We start from the raw sequence: 21,358 nt of genomic DNA on the forward strand, positions 1-21,358 counted from the left end.
TGCCTGCACCTGTCATAGTCAATCTTCTGAAAACTAATGATAAAGGAAAAAAAAGAAAAAAGAAAAAACCTTGAAAGCAGTGAAAGAGAAAGGACACTTTATAGGTACAAAAAAAAAATCAAATGACAGAATTTCTTATGAGAAGCCATAGAATTCAAAAGGAAATGGCATGACATCTTTCATGTGATTAAAGAAAAGAACTGTCAGTGTCCGGAAAATAGAAGAGGAGGCAATACTTACAAACATGTTTTATGAGACAAGAGGTAATCTGATTCCAAAACCAGACAAACATGGTACAAAAGAAGAAAACTACAGATGAATAACCTTCATAGACATAGAGACAAACATTTAAATTTTGGTAAATTAACTAGCTAAAAAAGAATAATAACATGATCTTATCAATTGATGCCAAAAACAAAGGTTAGACAAAATTCAACACCCAATCATGTTAAAAAAATCTCTCAGAAAACTAGGAATAGAGGACTTCAACTTGATAAAGAACATCTAGAAAATTCTCTAGCCAACATCATAATAATGGTGAAAGATTTTAATTCCTTTTTCCTAATAGCAGGATGAAGGCAAAGATATTTGCTTTCAGCCCTGCTACTCTTTGTAGTATTGGAAGTTCTAGACAGCACAAAAATGTAAGAAAAGTAAATAAAAGCATAAAAACCAGGATGGACAAGTTAAAATTTTCCCTATTTGCAGATATTATGATGGGCAATGTAAAACATCCCAGGGATTCCACAAAATTACTCGTAGAAATAATTAGTTCAGCAAGGTCTCAGTATACAAGATGCACATAAAAAAATTAATTGTACTTCTATACACAAGAAGTGAACTACTACAAATCAAAATTTAAAATGTAATATCACCAATTTTGATAAGTTTTTTTAAATGTACCCTGACATGACGGCTGTCACAATAGAATCTAACAAAATTTTTTCAAATGAAGTTAAAGACACCTAAGTGCTACTAGAGCCATCTTACGGAAAAAACTGAACGAACCTTTTGGCCAACCCAATATAACATCTCAACCAATATAGATCATTGTGGAGAAGGGAAATGGCCCGGAAATGATTTTTCCCAAATCAATAAATTTGTGAACTTTATATAAAATCTTAGTTATCATGCCTGTTTCTTCCCAGCTTATTTATCCTTTGAAGCTCTGTTAGTCATAGTTCTTAAAATTGTTAAATAATTGTACAGTATAAGTGGGGAAAATGACTCAGGCCCATCCCAGTTAATATAAAATGCTGCAACCTAAGTGTCCATTGACAGATGAATGGATCAAGACGATGTGGCACATATATACGATGGAATATTAATCAGCCATAAAAAGAAACGAAATTGAGTTATTTGTAGTGAGTTGGATGCACCTAGAGAGTGTCATACAGAGTGAAGTAAGTTAGAAAGAGAAAAACAAATACCGTATGCTAACACATATATATGGAGTCTAAAAAAAAAAAAAAGGTCACGAAGAACCTAGGGGCAAGACGGGAATAAAGACGCAGACCTACTAGAGAATGGACTTGAGGACACGGGGAGGGGGAAGGGTAAGCTGGGACGAAGTGAGAGAGTGGTAGTGTATATATGGACATATATACACTACCAAATGTAAAATACATAGCTAGTGGGAAGCAGTCGCTTAGCACAGGGAGATCAGCTCGGTGCTTTGTGACCAGCTAGAAGGGTGGGATAGGGAAGGTGGGAGGGAGGGAGATGCAAGAGGGAAGAGATATGGGAACATATGTATATGTATAACTGATTCACTTTGTTATACAGCAGAAACTAACACACCATTGTAAAGCAATTATACTCCAATAAAAATGTTAAAAATATATATATATATAATGCTGCCATTAAGGTTTTCAATTTCTTAAGAATACACTCCTTATTTACTTTTAAGTTTACCCTAATCAGTTCTTTCTAAGTAATACTTCACCCATTTTATGATATAGGGATTACTGGTTAGTATTAGAATAGAAGCAAGGACTGGTTTTCATTTTACTGCATGTATTTTACAACTGTAGGCTAAAGAAAGTAATTTAAAAACATGCTAATGTAAGCCTTCAATGTAATAAAAATATGCTTTTCATTTTTTCTTTTTTTAAAATTGTTTACAATGTTGTGTTAATTTCTGCTGTACAGCAAAGTGATTCAGCTATACACACACACACACACACACACACACACATATATATACATATATATATTCTTTTTTTTTTACATTCTTTTCCATTGTGGCTTATTATAGGATATTGAATATAGTTCTCTGTGCTATACAGTAGGACCTTGTTGTTTATCTTTTCTATATGTAAAAGCTTACATCTGCTAACCCAACCTCCGACTCCATGCCTACCCCCAATCCTCTCCCCCTTGGCAACCACCAGTCTGTTTTCTGTATCCATGATTCTGTTTCATATATGGATTCATTTGTGTCATATTTTAGATTCCACATATAAGTGATATCATATGGTATTTGTCTTTCTGACTTACTGTGATAATCTCTAGTTGCATCCATGTTGCTGCAAATGGCATTATTTCATTAATTTTTATGGCTGAGTAGTATTCCACTGTATGTATGTACCACATCTTCTTTATCCATTCATCTGTTGATGGACATTTAGGTTGTTTGCATGTCTTGGCTACTGTGAATAGTGCTGCTATGAACCTAGGGGTGCATGCATCTTTTTGAATTATAGTTTTGTCTGGACACATGCCCAGAAATGGGTGCTTTGCACTTTTATAAAACTAAAGTTCTGTATTTTAATGTGTTTATTTTTCAGAATGGTAGTTTGGGAACCTCTGTTCTTTTCCCTTTCTTTGTGCAATCACATGCATAATAGATAGTGATATTATTATAGGCATATGAAGGAACAATATGATCACAATACAAAGCACTTTTAGAAAGCACAGTATGACAAAATAAAGGTGACCTAAATATTGGAAATATGTACTGTGTTAATGGATTAGAAGCCTCAACATGGTAAGAATGTCAGTTCTCCAAATTGATCTATTTAATGCAATCCCTATCGAAATCCAGAAAGATATTTTGTTGTCTGATCTGTAGACCTATTTGTCTAAAATTTTTATGTTAAAACACAGGACCTAGAATGTGTAAAATAATTTTGAAAAAGAATAATGTAGTGGGAGGAATAACCCTACCTAATGCTTAGGCATATTATTGCAGCTACAGTAATTAAGGCAGTATGGTATTGGCAGAGGGATAGACACATAAATCAATAGGACAGAGTTGCAATCCCAGAAATAGATCCACACAAATGTGCCCAGCTGGTTTTTGACAAAGGTATAAAAGTTATTCAATGGAAAGGTAGTCTTTCCACAAATGGCATTGAGGCAACTGTTAATCTGTAAGCCAAAAAAGAAAAAAGAGGGCTTCCCTGGTGGCGCAGTGGTTGAGAGTCCGCCTGCCGATGCAGGGGACACGGGTTCGTGCCCCGGTCCGGGAAGATCCCACATGACGCGGAGCTGCTGGGCCCGTGAGCCATGGCCGCTGAGCCTGCGCGTCCGGAGCCTGTGCTCCGCAACGGGAGAGGCCACAGCAGTGAGAGGCCCACGTACTGCAAAAAAAAAAAAAAAAAAAGAAAGAAAAAAGAAAACCTTACACCGTGTACAAAAATGAACTCTAAATTAATTCTAGGGAATTCCCTGGTGGTCCAGTGGTTAGGACTCTGCACTTCCACTGCCATGGGCCCAGGTTCAATCCCTGGTCAGGGAACTAAGATCCCACAAGCCAAGTAGCGTGGCCAAAATAAATAAATATTTTTTTAAAATAAAATTAATTCTAGATTTAAATGTAAAATGATTAAAAAAGTAGGAGAAAATCTTCATGAATTAAGGCTTGGTGAAGAGTTCTTTGGCATGACACCAAAAGCACCATACAAGAAAAAGTTTAATAAATTGAACTTTATAAAAATTTAAAACTTTTGCTTTGGAATTACCCTATTAAGAAAATGAAAAGACGAGCTACAGACTGGGAGAGTACACTTGCAAACCACATATCTAACAAAGGACTCGTATCTAGAGTATATAAAAAAATGCTAAAAACTCAGCAGTTACAATCAAAGTGGGTAAGCTGTGACAAAGCGAGAGAGAGGCATGGACATACATACACTACCAAACGTAAGGTAGATAGCTAGTGGGAAGCAGCCACATAGCACAGGGAGATCAGCTCGGTGCTTTGTGACCGCCTGGAGGGGTGGGATGGGGGGGTGGGAGGGAGGGAGACGCAAGAGGGAAGAGATATGGGAACATATGTATATGTATAACTGATTCACTTTGTTATAAAGCAGAAACTAACACACTATTGTAAAGCAATTATACCCCAATAAAGATGTTAAAAAAAATTAAAAATAAAAAAATTAAATCCCAAAGGTGCATAGATTAGAAAGCAAAAAAAAAAAAAGCACTAAAAGACCATGTTATGTTTGCCTGAAAATGCGTAAATTGGAGTATTTTTTATGCTTCCACAATTTGCTTAAGATTTCAAATTTCAATGTTTATTTTACTTTTTAGCTTTGTTGAATGAATGATTTTTAGCGATTAATAAAATTAGTTTCCCCATTAAAAAAATAAATAAAATAAAGTGTATATTGAATATAAAAAAAAACCAAAACAAAGCACCCGGTTGGAAAATGAGCAAAAGGTATGGATAGACATTTCACTGAAAAGTATATTCAGATGGCAAATAAGAATGAAGAAAAAGTAGTTCACTGTTATTAACTATTCAGCCAATTCAAATTAAGACTGCCATGATAGATCTCTACCTGTTTATGACAAAAATGAATATAATGTATATAATACTATATATATATATATATATATATATATATATATATATATATATATATATATATATAATGATACCAGTAAATGCCAAGGAAGATATGGAGAAACTGGATCACTCAGATTGCTGACAGGTATGTAAAATGGTACAGATCCTCAGGAGAATATTTTGGCAGTTTCTTTTAAAAACTAAATATGTATTTACCATATGATCCAGCAGCTTTACTCCTGGGCATTAATCCAGATAAATGAAAAAAATATACGTGATTGTTTGGCAGCTTTCTTTGTAGTAACCAAAAACTGGAAATAACCAAAATGTCCTATAGAAATGAATGCCTAAACACATGAGATGGAATACTACTCAGCAATAAAAGTAAACAGGTTATTGATGCAGATAACAACTTGAATGGATCTCTAGGACACTATGCTAAGTGAAAAAAGCTAATCTCAGAAGGCCACATAACATTCTTGAAATGACAAAATTATAGTGATAGAGAACAAATTAGTGGGTGCCAGGCTGGTGGAAGAGGGTGTTTGGTGTGACTAAAGGAAGGAAGATTTCTGTGGTGATAGAACGGCTTTGCATTGTGATTGAGGTTGTGTTTACACAAATCTACACCCATGATGAAATGACAGAAATATATACAGTGTACCAGTATCAGTTTCCTGGGTTAGATATTGTGTTATAGTTATCTTAAATGTAACTGTTGGGGGAAAATGAGTGAAGAGTTTATGGAACCCCTCTATACTATCTTTGAAAGTTTTTGTGAATCTATAATTAGTTCAAAATAAAAAAAAAATCCTGCTCAGCCAATTATTAACAATGGGAACTTGAGCAAGTTCCTTGGCCAGTCATTTTTATAATGACACTCCTAAAACCTATCCATTGTAGTTATTGTGGGGACTAAATGAGAGACAGAAGTGACCACAGGAAAGTAGTGGTGTGGCCTGAACTAGTGTTCACTTTGGGCCAAATTTTATGTACCTTTCACTTTTTCCAGTTAGCTTATCTTTCCACCTAGATTATAAAAACCTTAAGAGAACTATAAGTATTCTGCGTTAATGTAGAATTCATCACAGGTGCCCAACAAATTCTGATTATTGACTAAGGCTGAAAGACAATTAAGATGTACCTAAGGGCATTCAGGTCCTTCGATATTTGGTGCTTTAGATATTAACCAAGACAAGTTTTTGGTATATTTGGAGCCACAATTGTTTTTGGAAACATACACTTCAGGGTTTTTCAAAATTGGCCATGCATTAGATCACCTGTAAAACACAGAGTCCTGAGTCCTACTCCCAAAGTTTCTTGTTTTTCAGGTTTCATGTGTGCTCACATTTCTAAAATGTTCCCATATGCTGCTGCTGCTGCTTCATAGATTACACTTTACAAATCACTGATAAACTGTACATGTGCCTTGGACAAAACACGGGTTTATATCTACAGGGAATTCATGGTACAGGTGTAAAGGAACTTATACTCTGGGCATTATTGCAGTCCATTGCGCAGGACACTGATGCTAACATGCAGACTTAGATCCATGTCACTCCTAAAACACTTTTATTATTATGTTTTATAAAATTGTTGGTTATATGCATATTTAGATAACCACATTAAGGAGATGAGGTGACCTATAGAGAACATTTTAAATCTGTTTTGGATGATAGTAATTTAAATATAATTACCCAAAATTAAAATCAGGGCTTGTGTTTTATTTCATATGGATTTTGTTGGGGGGAATGGTAATATTATGATGTATTCCAAAATATAGAATGTATACTTCACTATTAAAGTAAACATCATCATCTGACTCCCATATGTCAGGTTTTTCTTCCTAGTTTTATCTACAGTTTATTTCTGTGCCAAGCAATTGAACGCTTGACATAGAAAAATGAGTCTGTCACTTTAACAAATGGTACTGTAAAAACACTCAAGCAAATAATTTTACCAGAGATCATTGTAATTGCAAAAGGAATATCTTTCTAAAATGTGTTACCAGTATTTCCTATAAATATCGGGCTCACCTGTTGCATTAAAAGTAAAAATAAGAAAGGAGATAAAGAAGCCTTCTCTTGGCAAAGAAGAGTTTACAAACATGCTGAACAACGTGTTACAACTGTGTTCATTTAATACAGAAAACTTTTGAGAACCATTACATAATTGATCATTAACTCAGTGTCTAAGAGGATGGTGTTTTAATAATTCTCACCAAAAAAGTTGAAGAAAGAGTAATTTGTTAATAATTCTCACCAAAAAAAGTTGAAGAAAGAGTAATTTGTTAGTAATCATAAGCTACAACAGAAATTTAGCACTTCAGGAGGATTTCTTTATTCCATTCTAAAAGTGCTCTTTATTTTAGCAGGAACCTTGTCCCATGAGAACTATACACATTCTGCCTTTAGAGCTCAGCTGCTTCATTCTGCTCTTGCTTCTCTTAGTCAGGCTGTTGGCATCATCAATACATAACTTTTGATTGGATCCCCAGGGTAGAAATTAAGTTTGGTAGACGGTGGATACATAACAAATGCATAGATTATTCTGGGCATTTATTTTTGTTCAGTGGAGTGAAGTTTTTAGTGTTGTTGAAAGGTGAAAAAAAAGAAAGGCATTTAAAAGGCTATTCTAGATCAGGATTTTCTGCTCTGTTATTTTAGAAATGTGCATAGAAGTTTCAGAAAGTCTTGTTACAGTTGTTTACTGAAGAGTTTTTATGTTTAGAAGCTTGAGAGAAAGTACTATGTCCTCTGTGCTATTCTGGTTTGGATATTAATGAGAACATAGTTGAACAACATTTGAATTCACAGGACTTGCCATGCTGGAAGCACAACCTTATATGTAGTGGCCATGGGCAGTCCTATTATGGGAAACCAACTTGAGAGAAAAGGCGAGTCTCTTGCTTCTGCGCAGGTCCTGGAATTCGAAATATCCAGGGGCCTCTACAGAATCCTGGCATCAGTTACTGTGTTGACTCACTCAGTGTTGGGATCAGTCACTTTCCCCTTACAGGACTCAGATCTTGGAGGCAATTAGCATCAGAGAAAACGAATAGGAAAACCTGAAGTCTTATTTTTTAAAGGCTGCTGAAGTTGATTGGTTTCTCATCATTCCTAAACCTACTGAAGCAATAAAGTTGGGAGAAAATTTACCAAGATTTTTATCGCTGCCTTCATATATACTTTTCTTTTTTCCAAATGCTTTGGTGGGAAGAAGTAGAGGACTGTTGTAAGTACAAAGTAACTAAAAATATTTTTTACCATGGCATAACTTTTAGTTTGTGACAAACTCACTGATTAGGCAGATTAATTTAAACTGATTATAGTGGATTGTGAGTAAGCATAAATGTTATATACACTGTACACATAATGTATGTGCAGGTGTACATGTTTCTCATTGGGAAAACTTTTCAATAGAAAATATAATCAAACACATCTTTCTTATTTAAGAAAGTACTAGAGTAATATAATATGCATACCTGGCTTGGAGTATCTGTGACAAACCATTTAAATTGCTGTGAAATAGTTTGTGTATCTAAGTTATTATCATGATTATTTGATATTTCTGTATTAGTAACAGTTACATGTGGGATAGTGACCTGACACATATTCTCAGTGAACTAATTGCTCTATGGAAATGATATGTGGATGCCTCAAGGTTAGAAAAATTTTATCTGGCATATTGTGGGGGAAAATAAAGAACAAAATGAATTGTGATGGATAAATGGAGGTTGAGAAAAGTATTGATAAATATTTAATTTAAAAGTTCCTTTCTCATATTGCGTTTAGTATTTGGCATGTTCTTTTCTGTAGCGGGTCATGAAAATTATTTCAAATAATGAGATGATCTCTGCTGGCAAATGACCAGATACTTTTATTGAGAAAACAACAGAAAAACATGAGGGGCTTATAATCATATTTTGCAGTAAAGTCAAGGTGTTGTTTCATGTCTATGATGACCTAGTTTTTCAGTAAAACTTTTTAGTTTGGCTTTTTATATAAGCTCTGCCTATGTTGTTTATTTTAAGGAAGTCAGGATGACTAATGAAAAATGTAAAAATTGACTGTGGTACAACAGTAAAAATAATATATAAAAATAATATATGAGGGGTACAGTGTCTCCCAAAGAGATGGATGAAAGAGATTATCTTTTTTTTTCCTGCCTTTGATTTGTGGATTATAGTCATTCTGAAATAGATATGAGGGCAATGCCTATAATTAAGAATGAAAAAAGTAAAAAAAAAAAAAAAAGAATGGAAAAAATAGATCTCTCTAAATAAGTAGCTATTCAAAACTTCTGGAAAAGAGTCACAACAGAAGTTTTGCCTTTGAGAAAAAACTGTGGAAAAGAAATTAACCTTGTGCACTTATTGATTCACAAAAGATGCTACCAGATTTTGTAGTAAAACATTTTTATATAATTTCTTTATTTTATAAATTTCTTTGGTGAGTATCAGAATTGCTTTCTGATTGAAAAAAACATCCCATTTACTAATATTACAAAAATACAATAGCACGTTTGTTCTTTGCAATACACACATATTGCTCACTTAATCGATATAGCTACAAAATTAAAACCATAAACCAGTGTGTAGAGCAATTTAGGAAGAATGGCAGAGATTTAATTTTGGAATGAAGCAAGGCAAACATACTGTCTGCTTTGTCATAGATATTCAAATGACTTTTTAAATTCTTAATCAGAATCTGAAGACAGCTAACCTTCTTGGACAATCCCTGTAGAACTTTATTATAATACATTTTGAAACGATCAGGTAATACTTAGGCTACATGACAATGAGTTTGTTAAGAGAAAATGAAGATATTCACAAGGTTATATTATACATTAACTTTTATTAGTTGACAACATAATACTCTTTGAATGTATTGACATTTGAATACAATTTTTTAAATTGCCTTAGTTTGAAGAACCTAAAAGAGTACACTTGGTTCTGTTTTAACCAAAATAGTCACCAATTAATAGGGAACATCACTGTATTAACCTAAGTATTGTTTACTTTTAGAACTACTTAAATATTGCGTTGCAAAGAATCATTCAAATAATTGATTGCAAATTATACATTTCCTTAGAATTTTTTAAATAATGCAAATTATCTTGAAGTCTAATAAAATAATCTTTTAGAATTACATTTGCAGTCTTTTAAGGGCATCTTAACTATGAAAAAGAGATTGCTGATCTAAATAGATAATATACTTGTTAATTTAATAAGAATCTTTCTGTGTCTCTTACGTGGCATAGCAGTATGAAAAATACAATAAACAATATCATGTAATAGTTACTCTAAACTTAAAAAAAAAAAGACTACGAAGTGTTCTGTGCAAATTTCTGTTATTTAAGGAAGAGAGGTGTTGCTTGACACTACTCCAGCTAGACATTACTGAAATGTAAATTCATAATTTGGACGGAGATATTAATACAACTTCCTCTTTAGTCCTAAAGTATTCGTTTGAAATCTTTGTAGTCCAAGGCCTTTGCTGCGTGTGAAACAAATTGTAAAGCTCTTAACCACTTGTGTGGTTTAATAAAAGAGATTAAAATCTTTGTTCTCTGGAAAAGTCAGGTGTTCTTTTTAATTCTATTATCTTTCATCATGGCTTTACCACAAAACTAAAAGAAAGTGATTTCCCAAACTTTCTTTCCCCTTCCACCTTCTGCTGTAATATTTCCCTAACTTATTAAAAATGATTCATCATATTTTTCATTACACCATTCTTTCTTGCATTGCATATACAAGAAACATAATATTTTGGTGTGACTGTGTATTTTTATATAAACACACGTACATATTTAAATCACAGGTTTAACTTAGGTACTAAGTTACCTAAGGGAGACCTTGAAAATTAATTGGAAATTAACTTTTCTTTAAAGATAATTTTCTTTTTTTAAACCTTTTTTTGAAGTACAATTTACAATACTGTGTTAGCTTCAGGTATACAGCAAAGTGATTCAGTCATCCAAAGTTTCTGTTTATGTGGTTTATTTTCTATTTTAAATACACATCATTTTAAAATAAACTGACAAATAAGAGTAATTACAGAACATAACAAACCATGAGGGAAGAAGTAGACCTAGGTTTTATGGGGCCTGAGGTTGAAAAAATGAAGGAAGGGGACTCTTTTAGGAAAAGTAATACAGAATTAAGAATACAAAATTAGGTAGGACTTGCAAGGAGCCAATATAAGTGAAGGGCTTCAAGACTTAAGCTTTAAAAGTTTCGTGGGAAATCACCTCTGTATGAAGAGATTCGTTGTGGGTGAATCTTTTCTCACTTACATTTTAAAATAAAATTGATACTAGTTATATTTCTTTAAAGCATATATTATTTCTCCAAGACAAGCTTTTATTTAATGCAGATTAGAGAGTTAGAAGAATTTATAATGGTAGGAATTTGACATTTCTGCCTTTCATTCTGAAAAGATACAATGATTAAAGTGATGTCAAAGTCAGTTAATGGAGGCGGTGCAGTTATTTCAGATATACAGGGTATGTAACTTGAAGGCAAGCCAAATCAGAATGAAATGGAATAATGATGACCTTGGTTTATTTTTATGCAGTACATTCAGGTTGTGATTGAATTCAGAGGGAGGCAACAGTTTTCTTTCTCACAAAGTCCTGCTATAGTCCTAGGAGATTTGTGTTCTGTTATCAAGGCAGTTGGTTCATATAGGAACGTTTTGTTGGGAAGGTCATGGGCTGCAGTATGGGAAACGAGAAGACCTTTTTTTAATTAAATGCAACCAAGTACCATAGCATAATTTCATGAAAATATTTGTCTTTCGGGAGTATGGTCCATGCAGCAGACTGATCTTCAAAACTCAAACGTGCAAATAAGTAAACACCTGTGCTCTTCATTTTTTCCTCATTTAAAAACATCTATTCGTTAAACTTCCTTGGAGTTTCACGCTCTACAATCTTGACAGTAATATTCATAATGTATTTGGAGTTCTGAAGTTTAATTTTAACACAGATATGAAAGTTAGGTTGGCAGTGCTATAGTATACCTTATTATTTTGCCAGTTTGGAAGGGGTTTGTCTACTTGTGTCACATGTAGAATTGTGCTTAACATCTTTATGTTTGTAAAATGTCAGACTCCCTGTAGTTAATATTGTGAGTGAAAACGTCTGTCAGAGATTCTGATATCCTCTCTTGAAGGGGAGAGTAACCCTGCATTTTGTGAATCACTCATATGCAAACAATAGTTTGAAGATTAGCAGCTAAAGTGATTTGGTTTGTTTTTTCCTGAAACTTGAGTATCAAGAGCTTGTTTTCCCATGTATTATAGCATATTAGAATTTCGCAAGTGCCTTTTTAAACCAGATGGTTCCTCCAGAGATTCTGAAATGCTTTAACTCCGAGGGACATGGCCTTTTTCTTTCCCCATTCAAGATTACTGCCCTGAATATGGCCAGGAAACCACAGAACAAAAAACCTTGGCTCCAGTGTTTTAAGGGAATCTTAAATGTCTCAGCCACAATTCTGATAAGCATCAGGCAGATGAGGATGAAGAAGGGGAATGGCCCTGCTCATTCACGCTTAAAAAGACGTCCCCCACATGCCTATTAACAAAAGCAAAGGGCAGTATTCCTTCTCTCAGAGCTGGAGTCTTCCACTTAGGCTACCATTTTAAGGAAAAATTTCCATCCAGCTCTGTGCTCAGTCTTTACGTTCTGATATTCACTCAGAAGACCTCAGAATTTCAGTAGGTGAAAGAAGATGCAGAGCAATTTTCTGGGGCCCTGCAGTCCCTAGAGAGGTGACTTTGCATAGTACAATATGTTTAATGATACTAAGCCCGGCGAAAACAAGTGTTCCTAGCAATCCGGATTGAGTTTGGAAATCAATTTCTTCTCAGTCTCCTTATTATCTTTTACCTTCTACCTCAGTGCCTCACTTTTGGTTTGTCATTATTCACCCCATTCTTCACTAATGGAAGGTGGGGAGAGTCGACAATTATCCTTTAGCTGGAAGGGAACTGTCATTTTGATACTATGCTGGTGAACTGTTGATGCTGTTGTTGTTTTTGGTGTGCATAAATGAATCTTCCAGAACTGTTAAGTCAGTATTTTGATTCCATATAATTTTAAGCAACTGATTTTCCATAAATTTTAAATGTCGGGAAAATGATTTTCTATACATTAATTTTGAAAGCTGAAATATATCTAAGGCTAGTTTAAAATATTTAGTCTTATTATGTTACTGTTCAAGTAAAATAATCTGAGGAAGCACTTTGCCTCTATTTTTCTTTATTTCATTTTATTATTTATTTTTAGTAGAAAACTGGCTTGTTTTCATGAATAGGAGGAATATTAAAGGGAACTATGTGAAAGCCCATGCTTATTCACGTAATAAAGTCAGAATGTAGGTAGCTGAATGGATTTTAAACAGGGTTAATAGAATTTTAAAGAAACTTTAAAAAAATGTTTGAATTGTCAAGCTCTTAGTTTATACTTAATAAATACTCAGCCCATCCATGGGCATTACAACAATGAGGAGTTTATATATGCCAAAATAACATATAGGCTTTTGCCAGTTTATCTTCAACTTTTAGATGTACTTTATCTCCAACCTTTTGAAATAATTGATGTTGAAAAAGCACCAGTATTAATTAAGCACAACTAGCATCACAATGTCTCATTTTACCCAATTATGGGCAAATAAAGGGATTACCCTTTCAATGTTTTCACCCTCTTCTTGGCTTTTGCTTTTTTTGTTTTAAATTGCTCTCCCTCCTCCCACTCTGCCTTTGGCTAAGACTGTCATGGAATCAGGACTATAAAAGGGCATAAACATCAGTGGCTTTTTGCTCATTCTTGGCACCCATCTTTATTTGCACACAACTTGTCTGCTCCTTTATCAGATTACAGCAGCAATAGTACCTTAGCCTGAGCTAAGTGCTGACTTAAAGGGCACAGGAGTCAGCACACTGTTATTAGTGCAGATTTTAGCCTTGGAAACTGTGTGAGGTCAAGCTAAAGAAATAAAAAAGGAGAAAAATCACAGAGTCAGAACTGCTCAAGTATTTTCATCAAAGGCAAGTTGAGTAATTCCTTTTTATATTGATGCTCACGAGGACAGTATTAGAAATAGATTGCTGACTAAGCAGACAAAATGTTATCAAAATAGTTGAGGAACGGATAAAATTATGTATGAAAGTGGTGAATCCCAGTGGCTCTGATGTATTGGAAAATAACTAGGGAGGAAAAAGGAAAATTAGACGCTAAAGAGTGTAACCGGATGTAAGCAGTGTTGGCATGTAGGTGGTTAACTGAAAGAGCTTACTGGAAGCTCAGACAGCTGGGGAATCCTGATTTAGTAGAGCCTGAAGGGCAGGTCAGAAGCCATATGCACAGCTGCTGAAGAGCTAAAGGGTTCCTCTGGATTAGGTGTACATACCCCGTCTCTAATGGACTATGTCAGAGAGCACCAAGTGTTATCACAGAGTTTACTTCGCTCAAGCCTATGGACTTTGCAGTGTTTTACTTTAAATGTCTGGAAATAGATTGGCTCTCTAAATAAATCCAGAAGTAAAAGTATCAAAGGAAGTGACTACGTAAAGTTTATATTGTGTGGGTTTCGGTGACCACTGTTTAAAGAAGGAACAATTATTCGTTCATTGTTATTCATTTATTTAGTCGTGTAACTAGTATATATTGAGTGCCTACTTGTGCTAGGTATTGTGCCATGCTCTCTGGAGATAATGTTCTAAATAAGTGAACTCATTGAGATTAGAATTTAGGAGAGAATACACACACACACACACACACACTTTATTTATTTCCCATTCCGGGTTTTTTTTTTAATTGGAGTATAATTGCTTTACAATGTTGTGTTAGTTTCTGCTGTACAATGAAGTGAATCAGCTACACGTATGCATATATCCCCTCCCTCTTGGACCTCCCTCCCAACCCCCTGCTCATCCCACCCATCTAGGTCATCACAGAACACCTAGCTGAGCTTCCTGTGCTTTATAGCATGTTCCCACTAGCTATTTTACACATGGTATTTATACACACTATTTAAACTTCATTTGGGATAAGGGCTACAGAATAAAGCACACATTGTTAGAAGAATGTATGACAGTGAGACCTAGACCAGTATTAGAAATTGGGGGAAGGACTCCTAAGAAAATGACCTTCAAAGTATGACAAAGAAGAATGAGGTTGGGCGATAGTTGTCCAAGGGAAAAAGAGGGAAAATGTGACATTCAGAGGGAAAAACATATGTGAAGGTATAAGTTGGTATGAAGAAAGAACTAAAAGAAGGTCAGTTTTCCTAGAGTGTCGTAAGTGAGGCAAAGTTTGGAGCATGCAGCTGCAACAGTGGGCTGGGGTCCAATTGTTCAGAGCCTGAGACCTCATGAGAATAATTTTTTCTGTATAGTAAGATCAGTGGTCAGCCTTTTAAAGGTTTCAGGTAGGGCAGTGATATGACCATGTTTGTGGGTTTTTTTTTTTTAAAGAATATTACTGTGTTTTGTGAAGAAACAATTAGGAGGTGTTAAGAGTAGATGAAAAAGGGTTTCCCTGGTGGCACAGTGGTTAAGAATCTACCTGCCAATGCAGGGGACACGAGTTCTACCCCTGGTCCGCGAAGATCCCACATGCCGTGGAGCAACTAAGCCCATGTGCCACAACTACTGAGCCTGTGCTCTAGAGCCCGTGCTCCACAACAAGAGAAGCCACTACAATGAGAAGCCTGTGTACTGCAATGAAGAGTAGCCTCTGCTCGCTGCAACTAGAGAAAGCCGGCGCGCAGCAAAGAAGACCCGACGCAGCCAAAAATAAATAAATAAATGTATTTAAAAAAAAGAATAGATGAAGAGCTATCAGTCTGAAGCTATGAATCTGGTTGGTAGCTTCTCCAGGGGCAAAATAAAGTGATGTTGACTAGAATGGTGACAGTGGAGTTGAAAGAAGTGGATTGATTTAAGATTTACTTAGGAGATAGGGTCAATAGAAATTAGTATTGAATTGGATGTGGTGCCCTCCGTGGCATGTAGAATTGGGTGGATAATGGTGCCATTTATAAGGAGAAGACTTGAAGAGCGCTGTAATAATGGGAAAGATTGGGGATAAGTAATAAGTTTTTTTATGCAGAGCGTGGGTGCTGTGGATCTGGGGATGTGAAGCCTACAAATGAAGTCATTATTGGGGACTTAAAGTGTGAGCCATAGAGAGTGGATGAGACTAGGTAGAAAGATCATATAGAGGGTGAAGAGAAGGAGGCCAGGAATTCAATAAGGAAGACAAGAACAGTTCAGAAAATCATAGAAGAGGCATCTAGAAAGAATGATGAAATCCTAAGGAAAATAATATTTCTGTAATGAGGAGTGTCCCATTCCATCTTCAGTTTAATGACTTTATGAATGAGGAACTCGCAGTACCAGGTGTCTTGGTTTCCACAATCTCTACCATCTATTTACCCCAAATTGTCTCTGCCGCATTGGTATTTCTATGAGATATCACCAAAATGTTGCCTTAGTAGAAAAGCTTCAATAAATATTTAAATTGTACAATGTATTCAGCTTTTTCCTGTACTCTGCGCTTCCTAAAAATACCTTCTTTGGAAACCCCATTTCAACTGACTGCTGTATAATGAAATGAACCTTCAGTGTAAAACATTTATCATAGTCTGAATTTCAATTGCTCAGTCAGAGTTGTTAAGCAATATGAAAAATCATCCTTCAGAGAATACAGAAGTGCCTAGATATGACAAGGTAAGTTTGCACTTTATTTAATGCTATTTTAGTTAATATAGATGTTTATTGGAGAAACGTCTAAAATTTCTTGAGAACCATTAGTAAAATTGATTATTCTTAAATCTGGAAAAATGGTAAAAATACTTGGAAAGCATTGACAATTCAGTTTAAATAAAACTAGAATTGTACTGAAGAAAAAGAAGGTACTTGAGTAATTGAAATTTAGTCACGGATGAGTATAATGTACTTACCAGTTAGCTTTTGGGGAAGTAAGACTAGATAGAATATTAATATGATATCAAGCAGCTTTTTTACCATTAGGTTTTTACTAGCTTGTAAATAAACAGTTGAACAACTGCAATGTTCTCTCTGCCTTTTATGAAATTACAACTCTGTAAGTCAGAAAAAAATAGACACACACACACACACATAAATACCACTACTGTAATATGTCAAGAGAGTTATAAACCATGGTACAAATCAGCCATAAATGATTACTTATAGATTATGTGATTATGAAAGTTTCATTGAAGAATCCAGCTTTATAAATAGGCCTTAAAGTATGGCAGAAGGAGCAATTATTCATCAACAAGAATCAACAAGGCATTGATATATCCTACATAAATAGCTACTGATAGTCCCTTGTATGTGCATAGCAATATTTCTGGTTCACCTAGTCTTCAGAGATAACATTTAGCATTCATCAATGCTATACCAAGTATCAAGCGTTTCTCTGAGTATATTACATGTATCTCAGCTAATTCTCATTACAGTTCTGGGAGGTAGGGGATAGAATCATCCATATTTAACAGATGAGGATACTGAGGTATAGGGAGCTTAAGTAATTTGCCTACAGTAGCTCAGCCTGTACATACTGGCATCAGGATTTGAATGGTGGCGGAGGATTCAGGGTTCTTAACCAGTTAACTGCCACAGCCTCTCAGATTTTGATGAAGAGGATCTGTCAGAGCTCTAGAGGTGATACAACAAAACGTAAAATGGAAAGAATCATGCTGTCTTCTAACAAGAACTAAATATGTTCCATTGAGAATGTTCATTAAAAAAACTCATAAAACTTGTGTGCCCTCAAAGACCTGGCATATTACAATTTCTTAGATAAAAACTAAGATGTCCTGAAAAACCTCATATCCATCCTCTAGACCTTCTCAGGGGGCTATCTATGGTGATGTCCACAATAGGTCACTGTTTTACTGTTTTATTCCTACCTCAGTCTTTAGACAGTGTGAACTCGAAAGATCAAAGAATAGAACTAATGTCACCCTTGATCTGCAGGGTGTTCCATCTACAGCAAGTTCCTCAGAAGAATCTCACTAGATGTCTTTCTGATTTTATTTCACTTGTACACAGGCCACTGTGCTAGATGAACAAAACACTAAGGACTGGGCCCACATGAATAAGATTCAGTACTGTGAGCAGAAATAATTTGGCTTTACTAATATATATATATATATATATATATATATATATATATATATATATAGTCAGTAAATATTATTAAAACTAAACTGAAATCAACTCTTCCACTTGGAAAATATAAAGAAAACTACAGCACAGTTGGGGAAAAGTGGGAAAACAATTTGTTATATCCATATTTTGCTTCCCAACTATAATAGACAGCTATAGTTTGTTATTTTATTCCTTAAGGGGCTATTCATCATTTAATTTTAATATTAAACATTAGTGGTAACTATATTAGCAATTTTTTGGGTAATTTTTTAAGAAAATGGTATTATAAATGGAATTATCATACTATCAGAGTAGTATGATACCAATACAAAAATAAAACAAGGTATTATCTTTCTACTTTTTATATCCATCAGTTGAACTAGATATTGAGATATTTTTTTTCCTTAAAATGTTATACTTTCAGTTTTTTCCTATTCAAACTTTACCTGACTTAGTTCAAGTGAAGTAAAGAATGTCATGTCACTAAAACCAATTGAGAAAAATTTGTTCTCTTCTTTCTTGAACTTGAAGCAGTGGTCACTATTGACCATTTTCTCCCTTCTTAAAAATGTTGTCTTCCCTTGAGATCTGTGCATTGCACTCTCCTGCGTTGGTTCCCATTTCTTTCAGTCTACTTTGTGGGCTCATTCTCTCTACTGAACCTTTAAACAGTAGAATTCTTCAGAGGTCAGTCCTAGCAAGTTTGTCTTCTGACTCTGTAATCCCTTTCATTGTCATTGCACCCATGCCTGTGGCTTTATTAACACTTATGTGCAGAAAACCAACCAAGTTATACCTCTAGCTCAGATTTCTCCAATGAATTCCAGAACTGTAATTTCAATTGCCTGATTGGCATCTCCATTTGTATGTGACAAAGCCACCTCTACACTAAGTGCCCCAAAGGGAACTTTCCATTCACCCAGAACTATAATTTCAATTGCCTGATTGGCATCTCCATTTGTAGGTGACAAAGCCACCTCCACTCTAAGTGCCCCAAAGGGAACTTTCCATTCACCCCACAAAACCTGAGCTTTTCTCATTGTTCCCTTTATCAGTGAATGATGCTACGTATCCATGCAGTTTCCACAAGCTAGAAACCCATTTCATCCTTGAAACTTTTCTCTCTCTTGCCCACTTATGTCTAATACTGTGCGTTTTATCTCCTAAAATTTTTTGATCCACTTCTCTTCATTTCCTCTCCCATACCCTAGCCCAAGCTGCCCCCTCTCACTAGGAATACAGCAGCACTTTCCTTTCTGGTTTCTTTGTTTCACCTCTTCCCCATGCCCTCTAATCTATTCTCTAAAATTCATCCAGTCAGCTAAGTTTGATAATATCAGCACCCGCATAATGACTTTAGCAAGTTCTGTTGGCTACAAGGAAAGCAAAAGAAAATAAAACAAGATCTAGATACTGTTTTCATCTCCTGTAATGCTTCCCCCCTGCCATACCACCTTTCTGGTTTTCTTTCTGTTCCTTGAATAGGCCTTGCTTCTTTCTGCCACAGGGCTTTTGCACATGCTTTTCTTTCTGTTCCCTCTCTTTTTCACCTAGATAATATCAGTTTCCCTTACCAGCCACTTCCTCTGAGTAGCCATCAAAATTCCCTGAGTAGATAAAATTTCCCTACCATGTAACATCCCTCCATAACACATAGCAATGTTGCAATTCCCTATGTGTATATATGTGACTAACTAATGCTTATCAATCAGACTATGTGGTAAGTTCCATGAACCCAGCCACAACAGTTGTCTTTGCTCACCATTGTTTTTCCAGAACCAGGCACATGAATATTTTTGAATAAGTGAATTGGTGTTTAAAGTTTTATTGCACACTATTATTATAGCCATTCACATATAAGAACATGTTATAATAATGATAATTTTATTGCAGTTTATGAAAATTTGAAATGACAATGAAAGCACTTTAATTCTTGTTGAAACTTAATGTGTATAAATAAGTATTGAAGATAAGGATTTTGTCACTGGGTTTCATTTCCTTCTTAAATTCCCCATACTCCATTTTACTCTAGAGTCTTTTGGTTCTTGGTATCATTTTGTTTTTAACTGTTTTCAACTCATGTATATTTTCTTTCCTTCATCTGTCTTTGTAAACTCTCAGTGGCACTTGTCAACATTAACTGCCTCCTTCATACCTAAGATGTTCTTCCTTGATTCTACACTAGTCTAGTCCTTTTCTTTTGTCTCTTATATTTGTTCTCTCCTTTCCCTCTTCCAAATTGCTATCTGTGGATATTCTGGGAAAATAAGATATTTACTTTTTGCTCTTACTTTGCTAGTCTATCTCTTGAAGAAGAGATCCATTTTCTTTTTAACCTAAGAGCTTGAGACATGTATTTGAGTATAAAGACGAAGTAGTAATTTCATTTTAAGATGTTCTAGAGAAGAGACATTGACTACTAAGTGATTTGTCCTGAGGTGTACAAGGTGGGGAGGACTTAAAGGCAAATTGAAAACAATCCCTCAGAGAAAGGGCAAAAAGACTTTTGCAATGAAAAATAAATTACACTGTATAAAAATATATTGTTAATAACAACATTCCCAGTTTATAAGGGAAAACCAATTTGCAGCCAAACACAGAAGGAAAAAAAACCTGTATTATGTCAGTCATAAGTGCAATCTCAGAAAGTTGAATGAGTAGAAGCAGAGAGTAGAAGGGTGGTTACCAGGGGTGGGGAGCTGGGGAGAATGTGGAGATGTTGGTTAAAGGGTACAAAGTTGCAGTACATAGCATGAATAACTCTAGAGATCTAATGTACAGCATGGTGACTATTGTTAATAATACTGTACTGAATGCTGGAAGTGTGTTAATAGATCTCATGTGCTGCCATCACAATGGGTAACTATGTGAGACGATGGTATGTTAATTAATTTGACTGTAGTGATCATTTCACTGTGCATATCAAATCATGTTGCACAGCTCAAATATATAAAATTTTTATTACAAATATTTTTTTTTAACTGACAACACTACAGCAGACAAGGATGCAGAGAAACTGGGCCTCTGAAACAATGCTGATGGGAATGTAAAATGGTACAGCCATTCTAGAAAACAGTCTGACAGTTTCTTCTAAAACTAAACATACAATTACCATACAACCCAGCAATTCCACTCTTGGACATTTCTACCAGAAAATGGAAACTTAGGTTCACACAAAACCCTGTGTATGGATGTTCATACCATCTTTCTTGTCAGTAGCCAGAAATTGGACAGAACCCAGTGTCCATCAGTGGGTGTATGTAGAAGAAACTGCGGTGCATCCATATCGTGAAATACTATTTAGCAATAAAAAGAAATGAACAATTGATATTCTGTATGACGGATCTCGGGGGCACCACACTGAGTGAAA

At 35.1% G+C, this 21,358-nt stretch overlaps 1 protein-coding gene across 12 annotated transcripts in view; it reads left to right on the forward strand.

The window, feature by feature from the left end:
* DMD (dystrophin) overlaps window positions 1-21,358 on the forward strand; it is a 2,843,071-nt gene that overhangs the window by 734,038 nt on the left and 2,087,675 nt on the right. For 2 of the 12 annotated variants that reach the window (XM_079909741.1, XM_079909717.1), the window contains exon 1: window positions 5,780-8,032. The exons of the other annotated variants lie outside the window; for them this stretch is intronic. In XM_079909741.1, coding sequence (XP_079765867.1) covers window positions 8,002-8,032 — 31 coding nt within the window. In that variant the 5' untranslated portion in view covers window positions 5,780-8,001. Of the gene's footprint in view, window positions 1-5,779; window positions 8,033-21,358 lie in introns of those variants that run through there. 12 annotated transcript variants of the gene reach the window in all.

This window comes from Stenella coeruleoalba, assembly GCF_951394435.1.
Source record: "Stenella coeruleoalba genome assembly, chromosome: X".
NCBI lineage: Eukaryota > Metazoa > Chordata > Mammalia > Artiodactyla > Delphinidae > Stenella > Stenella coeruleoalba.